Source organism: Mustela nigripes, chromosome 4, assembly GCF_022355385.1.
Source record: "Mustela nigripes isolate SB6536 chromosome 4, MUSNIG.SB6536, whole genome shotgun sequence".
NCBI lineage: Eukaryota > Metazoa > Chordata > Mammalia > Carnivora > Mustelidae > Mustela > Mustela nigripes.
In genome coordinates, this window is record NC_081560.1 from 89,682,985 (window position 1) to 89,692,471 (window position 9,487).

General features: G+C 40.4%; 1 protein-coding gene across 1 annotated transcript in view; it reads left to right on the forward strand.

Moving 5' to 3' along the window:
- Nucleotides 1-9,091, forward strand: part of SLC26A4 (solute carrier family 26 member 4) — a 49,953-nt gene extending 40,862 nt beyond the window's left edge. The window contains exons 19-21 of the mRNA XM_059397040.1: nucleotides 594-739; nucleotides 3,493-3,576; nucleotides 6,795-9,091. Of these exons, the coding sequence (XP_059253023.1) occupies nucleotides 594-739; nucleotides 3,493-3,576; nucleotides 6,795-6,818 (254 nt within the window). The 3' untranslated portion in view covers nucleotides 6,819-9,091. The remainder of the gene's footprint in view (nucleotides 1-593; nucleotides 740-3,492; nucleotides 3,577-6,794) is intronic.
- Nucleotides 9,092-9,487: the final 396 nt, after the last annotated feature.

Below are 9,487 nucleotides of genomic sequence, written 5' to 3' on the forward strand. Positions count from 1 at the left end.
AACATGCTACGGCTTAGGCTGAGTTCCCTAGAAGCAGGCCCTGAGATAAGGATTCTTGCGCAAGTGATTGAGAGTGTACAGGAGAAATTCGTGAGGGGCTGATGGAAGAGGATAGGACAAGGGAAGAGGCTGGACAAAGACATGGTTTTAGAGGTCTGCCTGAGCCTGATGTCATAGGGGGCACCCAGCAGGAAGAACATCACGGGGATATCCTTCCTGAGGCGAGCAGGCCATTCTTTTTATCCCCGTATCAGTCCGTCAGGGGCTATAGGCCCCACGGTTGGGGTTTAGACTGGTGGCCAAGGAAATTCTTCAGAGAAGGTCATAGCCGGGAGCCATTAGCAGCCAGCCTTCTGGCAGCCCGAGGGTGGTGCCCTGGCAAAAACAAGATGGTCAGGAGCCAAGTCTGCCCACTCCAGCCAGTTAGGGTATAACCATTCCATGTTCTTCTGGAAAAGAAGTTCAGTCAGCTGAGAGCCGGGTCACATTTTGAAAATGAGGGAAAAAAAAATGAGGAGCTGACAAAAGTTAGTATTGGCTGATGTTAAAAATGTGCTTTCCTAGAGACTGAACATTATTTCCTTCTTTTGAAGATCATGTGATAGAAAAACTGGAGAAGTGTGGTTTCTTTAATGATAACATTAGAAAGGACATATTCTTTTTGACCGTCCATGATGCTGTCCTCCATCTACAGAACCAGGTTAAATCTCGAGAAGTTCAAGATTCCATTTTAGAAACGGTAAATAAACATTTAACCTTTCTACATAGGTATCTTTCCTAAACTTTGATGGTTTCTGTGAAGAGAAAAAATTCCACAAATGTTGGTTTGAATCCCAGTCTAGTAGGATTTGGGGCCACCTGCTTAACTTCCCAGAGCCTCACTTTTCTCATCATTAAAATGGGAGTAAAAATGTTGACCTTACTGGGTCGGTAGGACAACTAAATACGATAGTTTATAGGAAAGCACCTGGTGGTACCAGATACATATCCGTTTTACAATGTGCAGGTTTACTAATAAAAGTAGACATTAGCTATAAAGATGCCTTTTTAGAATATAGATGGTGAATCTTGGATTTTCTGTGATTTAGGTATACAAATGCACAACTGTGTATACAATTTAAATTTTCAGCCAGCTGGAAAATCTCAATGGTAAATGTCTTTAAATAGGATCCATTAGGTCACGAGTGATCTTTGAAAAGGGAAAAAAAGAAAAGTCATGAATCAGCTCAGAGTTAATTATTTCCAACAAAATAGAAAAGACCCTGGTTTTCCAGGAGCCTCCCTATTTTTGTCAATTCTCCTGATATCCTCAGAAACCCAAGCATTTCAGCTTGGGTCATTGGACAGGTCAGTGGGTTGGGTCATTGGGCCTAGGCCAAGAAACTCTTCTTTCATAGACCCTCTGACCATGAACTTGGGCAACTAAAACAAATACTTATAAAATAACAACAGTAGTAATTACTTCGGTGACACGGTGTACTGTATTTTCAGTTGGTTACTTCTTTTTAAAAATAGGATGAGTAGATTTTTATTGTAGGTCGGAAGCTGATCTTTGAAGTAAAATTAATCTAGAAAACAATAGTGCATTATTCTTTTCAGCTCTTGTTAGTGGAGAGACTGCTTAATACTGCTGGGAGATATATTAACACTAAATATCAAGGTGTGGATCTGAAATACATAAAAGAAAAAAAAAAGTAGTAAAACCACAAATCTCAAAAGAAAAAAAAGAAGAGAAGAAAGCAAGCAAGCTACATGCAAGAGGCTGATCTTTGAAAACTCATAAACCTTTTTCTATTTTCTAACTTAAAATTCTCTAACCCATAGATAACAACAACAAAGCAGGATCATACAAAGCATTAAAAAAAAAACAAAAAAACAAAAAAACCCTCACATTAAAACTATTTAGAAGTGAGGTGTCAAATTCTTTCTCAGCATGAAAATGGTTGTTTTGTTATTTGTGTTTTTTTTTAAAGATTTTATTTATTTATTTGACTGAGAGAGATCACAAGTAGGCAGAGAGGCAGGCAGAGAGAGAGAGAGAGAGAGAGAGGAGGAAGCAGGCTCCCCGCTGAGCAGAGAGCCCGATGAGGGACTCGATCCCAGGACCCCGAGATCATGACCTGAGCTGAAGGCAGCGGCTTAACCCACTGAGCCACCCAGGTCCCCTTGTTATTTGTTTTTACTCTATTTCTGATTCAAGCTCTCAGGCCAGGAATGCTGCAGAAACAGCTAAACCACAAGTGCCCCTTCCAGGGCTAGACTCAGTCTTTTGGCATCATGGAGGCCTCGTCCGCCATCAGTGCGTGGCTGGGATGGCTTTTTCTGGCCTCAAACAAGTGTTAGCCTGAGTATCACTGAGGGCTTATAACATACAACATAACATATAACATACACTTATAACATATAGGCTTATAACATACACTTATATGTTATAACATAGCATATAACTTAAAACATACATACATACACTGGTTCACTAAGTAGAGGGTTGAGCAGTGCTGACAACCTGTCACACCAGGAAATTACACTTTTATGTGCCCTCACTGCCTAGCACAAAGCCTCATACCCAGTAGATGGATAGCAATAAATCTGGCCTTTGGTTCTTTCCTTTCCTTCAGGAAATGTAATGTGTGGGTATTGTGGATGCAGTGATGGGACCCTCTCCCTGTGACCATCACAAGGCTTATCCTAGGATAGCCTCAAGCGGTGGTTCTACCTGCCCCCTGACTTTTACGTCATGGCCATCTGCACAGGGACTTAAGAAGTCTTTAATGCATTTCCACCCAAGCAAAGAGAATTGGGTTATTTATTTCTGAAATGAAAAGTCGCTCAAAAGCACTTCGAAACAACACCCTTGCCTTGATACACATCTGGAATTGCTTTAGAAATACCCTTCATACGTCAACCAAGGCCCAGATTGTTATTGATTTCCTCTGTGTGGAAGATTAAATTGCATGCTACTGCTAAAAAGCAGAACTTTCCTGAACAGTCAACCAGAGAGTGGTCCGTACAGTGTGGCTTCCACTGGCAATAAAATTAATTTCCATCCAATTCAGCTGGGAGCGGCTTATTGTCATTGGTCACAAGCCCTTCACTGGGCACTCACTGTGTGCTCGATGGGGTACTAAGTGCTCTCAGCCTAGCTGCTGAAGGAGAAACACAATTGATGGCTGAGTCATTGAGGCAGACAGGGTGACTCGCTAAGCGGTGCACACTTCAGAGGCTGGGGAAGAGAGATGAGAAGGAGGCGAGACAATGGCCATTCATGACCGTTCATGACTTGACATGTTCACAATTGAATGTGGAAAAAGTAGTATGAGGAAGAATCCTGAGGTGGGAAATGTAAAAGAACAAGAAAGCTGAAAAGGATTTCGTGGTGTGGAGATTAGAGATGAGAAGCACCAGCAAAGCTTCAAATAATTTTCAGGGGAGTAGCAGGGTGGGCTGATGTCATTATCGTTCCAATAAATATCCTCTGTTCTCTTGGTCAAGATCACTCTCATGCAGGACTGTAAAGATCCTCTTGAATTAATGGAAGCAGAGCTGATTGAAGAAGAACTTGATGTCCAGGATGAGGTATGATCATTATTTCCTTTCCGAGAAAATAATGTGGATTGAACCTTGACTGAATAGAATAATACAAATAGTGTCTGTGTCTGAATAAAACCATTCAGGGAAAATGACTTTGAAAAAGATACTAAAAGGATGGCTTCACAGAAAGGGGAAAGTGGAAAACAAGAACTGTCCCTTAAAGACGTTAAGCACCTAGGGGACCTTTTGGCCCAGACATATAGGCATGTTCAGTGATTGGAAGCAGCCAATATACTGGTCCTGACTTTATACTTAAGCCTCTGTATATGTCTTCTTCCTGCCCCACCTCAGGAAAGTGGGCAGGGGGAAAGATGGCTTGAGGGAATTTCTAACCGGGGAGTTTTATAAACTTCAGAAGTTTGTGAGGGACAGGAGGAACCTCACAGAATTTTCTTCACCTGACTGATAATGGTAAACAAGACACACCCTCCAACTGAAACTGATTCCATGTATTTTTTGGAAAGATTTTATTTATTTATTTGAGAGGGAGAGAGAGAGAGAGATCGATTGTGATAGAGATAGTGAGAGTGAGAGACAATAGGAGCAGGAAGGAGAGGGAGAAGCAGGCTCCCCGCTGAGCAGGGCTTGATCCCAGGACCTTGAGATCAGGACCTGAGCTGAAGACAGACACTTAACCCACTGAGCCACCCAGGTGCCCCACGATTCCATGTATTTCTGATGCTCTTGGGACGTCAGACTCTTTCTAGGAACCTTGACCTAAAAATAGTATCTGACTGACCTTTGTGGCTCCACCACCAATTAAAGTGGGACCAACAAAGGGAGATCACAGGAATTTTAAAGTTGAAAGATGTCTTGGAATAAGACATCCACATCGTAGCCCCTACAGATGTTCACTCAGCTTGTACGTGAACATTTCCAGATATTGGCAAATGGTAGCTTTTCAAGGGAGTTTGTCACGTGATTGGATGTCGCCAAGTGCTAGTTTTGCTTCCAAAACTAGATGCAGCCTTTCTTTAATATCCGCCTTCACAGCAACACAAGCCCTCCTACCGCCCAGCCCTTACGTATTTGAGAGAAGCTCTCATGGGTCCACCGGACTCCACTCCGGGCGAGATTCCTCCTGTTCCCTTTCTGGTACTCCTCACGGGCACACAATTTGTCAGTGCTTCTCTGTCAAGAACAGGACACAAAATCCCAGGTGGAGTCAGGTCAGTGAGGAGAGTACACAGCCACGACCGACCTTGATCTTGTCGAGACATGTCTGTTCCTGCGACTTTAAAATGTGTTTATTTTCATTGCAGCCACATCAAAATCTTGGCTTCTTTTTTTCTCTTTTTCTGTTTCTCTCTGAGAGAGAGAGAGAGAGGGAAAGAGAGAGTGAGCGGGGGAGGGGTAAGGGGAGAGGGCACGACTCACAAGCAAACTCTTGCTGACCCTGGAGCCCAATTCTGGGCGTTTGATCTCACGATCTTGAGTACATGAAGTGAGCCGAGATTTGAATGGTTAACGATGAGCCATCCAGGCGCCCCTCAAAACCTTGACTTCTGTTGAGCAGGGACCAACTAAAAACTTGGGCATTTTATACAAACTATGGCCCAGGTAGGCTCCCCCTTTATATTTACGTAATTGGCTTTCTACCCTAATGCGGGGTTATGCATATGTTTGCTAGATTACATCTTGTTGGTTCTAATTTATTACTGTAGTTTCAAATCCTGAACTCATCACCCAGCATATTAACGACCCATCTACTTGCTATCATATACAAATCTGATCAGCGTGCCTTCTCTGCCTTACTCCAGATCTCGATAAAAAATGTTGAGAAAAATAATATTCAAACCCTTATGGTAAAATCAGGCAGTGTGGATGACAGGCAGAGATTTTTGTGGGGAAAATACATTGTTAGGATGAAAATCAGAGGTTCTGTGTCCTTAGTCCATCAGCTTAGTGAGTTTTAGCTAAGTAAGAACTCATCACATTGGAACTTAAGGGGTTGCCTGGGTGTTTAGGTTAAGCATTTGCCTTTGGCTCAGCTCATGATCCCAGGGTGCGGGATTGAGCCCCACATTGGGCTCCCTTCTCTGTGGGAAGCCTGCTTTTTCTCTCTGCCTGCCACTCCCCCTGCTTGTGCTTTCTTTCTCTCTGGCAAATACATAAATAAAACCTTTAAAAAAAAAAAAACTGGAACTTGGGGCTCCTGGGTGGCTCAGTGGGTTAAGCCTCTGCCTTCGGCTCAGGTCATGGTCTCAGGGTCCTGGGATCGAGCCTCGCATCGGGCTCTCTGCTCAGCAGGGAGCTTGCTTCCCTTCCTCTCTCTCTCTCTACCTGCCTCTCTGCCTACTTGTGATCTCTAACTGTCAAATAAATAAAGTCTTTAAAAAACAAAAAAACAAAACAAAACTGGAATTTAATGGGTGCCTGGGTGGCTCAGTTGGTTAAGTGACTGCCTTTAGCTCAGGTCATGATTCCAGAGTCCCGGGATCGAGGCCCGCATTGGGCTCCTAGGTCCGCAGGGAGTCTGCTTTTTTCCTCTGACCTTCTCCCCTCTCAGCTCTCTCTCTCTTTCTCTCTCTCTTTCAAATAAATAAATAAAATCTTTAAAAAAAATGGAACTTAAGAAGTTCCACATTACAGAAGTATTTTCTGATTGCCACATAAACTAATGGCATCATTATCCAAGTAACAGATAAGAGGGTCATTCAGGTAAGGTTTCTGTGGGTAGCAAAGGAGTAATAGTAGAGTGGAGTGGTTTTGAGGGGTATGAGCTGTATTTCTTTTTTTTTAATTTTCTTATTATTTAAATTCGACTAGCCAACATAGAAAACATCATTAGTACCTGACATAGAGGGTATGAGCTTTAGAACAAGACAGACATGTGTCCGCCCCAAATCTACTACCTACTGGCTGGGTAGCCTGGGGAAGATAACTGACCATGTCTTCATTTCAGTTTCTTCACATGAAATGGAAATAGTAATACTTCATAGAGTTGTGGAAATTAAAGGACGCATTAAAGGACAGAATAATAGTGTCTTGTACATAGTAAGTGCTTGATCAATAGTACATCTCGCTTTTAAATAAATCTAAGAACAATGAGGTACAAAATAAAGTTTTTACCCTATACACACCCAAGATGAGCAAATGTGAGTAACCCAAACTATCAAATCATAGTTGTAAAAAACGAAGAGCACGTAGACTCAAGGAGAATTCGGTTGTATGAACGCTTTGTTTCCCCTTCATTTCCGCAGGCTATGCGTAGTCTTGCTTCCTGAAAGCGGGCTCAGGAGGTTGCTATAAGCAAGAACTGCAAGGCAGAATTCACCCACCGATGTCATTCTATGCAAACATTTTCTGCATTGACTATTTCTTTGGACTTGAAACACTCATTCTCTTCCCATTCGATTTTTAAAACGCTTTGATTTTTTTTTTTTTTAACCTCTTAGTCAATGAAAGAGAACCACTAAGAATTTTTTGGAAAGGCTTTATTTATAAAATGGATAGCCTACCTCTAAAATGTGCAAAATGGTGAGGAGAATTATCCAGGTGATTTAGTCACGTCCAGATCTGCTGATGTGATGATGCTGCTGTTCCCCCGTCCACCCAACAGATTTGCTGACAATGTTCTCGTGGGTACTGGAGTCCCTTTGTTAGTTGGGATAAGTGTGCCCCAACAGCCTCCGTGGGCGGGTGAATCAGGAAGGATTGTCATAAAGAGAAATCCATTTCTCACTGAACTGGATACCCAAGAATGGCACTGGTCACAGTGTAGGGTCACACTGAATAACTGCAGAAATTTAATTAACACATTTATCAATCAAAGTCTTCAAAAGTCGCTTTTAGTAAATGCATAAGCAAAGTTTTTAAAATGCAAACTTAGTACTTAATAATCAATGTGATTATACGTGACCAGATATGTAAACAGAGCTCAAAATTTTTAAAAAAAGATTCACTTAAAAACTATAGAGCCAGGCTGATCTGTTTTACAAACACTGATCCAGAGAAGCAAAGCAATAAGATTATTGTGGTTGGTAGAAGTCATTTTTTGGTATGATAATAGTCATGGATCACAATTAAGATCAAATAAAATATATGACAGATTGTCTCCAGCTTAAAAATGTAGCTTTAATTTAGTTTGTAGGAATGATCATCATGTACAGGTATAAAGAGGTATGGTCTATTTAAAATATAATGCAAAAATTGTGTTATTTTGAACATAAAAATTTTGATATAAGACTGAGCTCATATTTTTGTCTAAAACTTAAGCAGTGTGTCCAGTGATCTGTAACAGAATTCTGGCTACCTTTCCCCCCCAAAAATTTAAGAAGTGAACATCTTATATATAAGTCTATGTTTAAAATGTTTTTTTTTTTTTTTAAGACAGAACATTCTAAATGAACTTAATATCAAAAGACAAAACGTTGGTTTGGAATATACACATTGAAAATACATAGGTCTTTAAAAATCCATATTTTAAACCAGAACATTTTGTATCTTTTATTTTTACGTAATCTTTTCTGAGTGCCAATGGTTTTCTAGGTATTATATATAATATATAGACTTTAGTCCTGAGGACTATTACCATATATCACACCGCAGTGAATGAAGTTGTACTTGATTTCTAGGGAGAAAGAAATATGCAGGTCCCCAACTAAGACACTGTTTTGCCTGGTTGAGATTTGTAGTGTACCTTTGGCACAAATGTGTGAAACTCCCAAATGTGTTCAGCTATGCAAAGGCATCATGTCTTATCTCTGTGTTTCTTAAATACGATCAGAAACAGGCTATCTACTTCTGAAGGATTATTATCAGTGGTCATATCAAACTGGTTCACTAAAACATCACTGTCATTTCCCCTTACCCAAATCATTCTGCATACCGGAATTGGAGTGAGTTGCTATGGATTGCAATGCAACAATATTCTTTCACTCATGGGTTGTACTATCCTTTGCTGATATGGAACAGATATCTCCCCTGTTGGGATCAGCCTAACTAGGATTATGATATTATCCCATTTCCACATCAATACCTGCCTGTAATAGTGACACATCTTCTAAGAGTGAATAGAACAGTCTTGCAGAAAATGGATGAATACCTCTGTTTAATAGAGGAAATGTGCACTGCCCTTTTTTTAAATTAGTTGAAGGAAATACCAAAGTTTATTTTACAATAAGGCTAGAGTCTTGTAAAATCTTGGGTCCACTTGTGACTATTACAAGAACACAGTCTGACTTGTTTCCCAAGCACACTCTAGGAATACTGCCTTTTCTGTGCATTTTGTGAATAGTAACCATACTTTTAAATCTGTATTGTCAATGGAAATTTTACTTGAAATTAAAGTTGTCTTCTGTTATGTTTTTAACCTATAGAATAAGATTCCAGTGTTGTATATGAATTTCAATAACAAATGAAAAAAATCAAACATGTACATTTGGAAATATTTGCACATATTTTTTATTAAATGTAAAGTAGCCTTTCATACTACTCTGATGTGTCCTTTCTGAACAAGACTATTAAATATAATAAAAAAGCTACATTTTCAGTTTGCCATTGCTCTCATCAGCCATCATTTTGCTATATTATTTATAGATCCACTTCTGGGGTGCCTGGGTGGCTCAGTTGGTTAAGCGACTGCCTTCCGCTCAGGTCATGATCCTGGAGTCCCATGGGGAGTCTGCTTCTCCCTCTGACCTTCTTCCCTCTCATGCTCTCTCTCTCTCAAATAAAAATAAATAAAACTTTAAAATATAGCTCCACTTCTATTTGTGCACAATGTCTTTTTATAAAGGCTTTTCAATGTAATAACAATGTTACGAATAATCTTAGTTAATTCTTTTTTTTTTTAAGATTTTATTTTTTGAGAGAGAGAGAGAATAAAAAGGGGGTAGGGGCAGAGAGAGAAGCAGACTTACTGCTGAACAGGGAGCCCGATGCAGGACCCAGG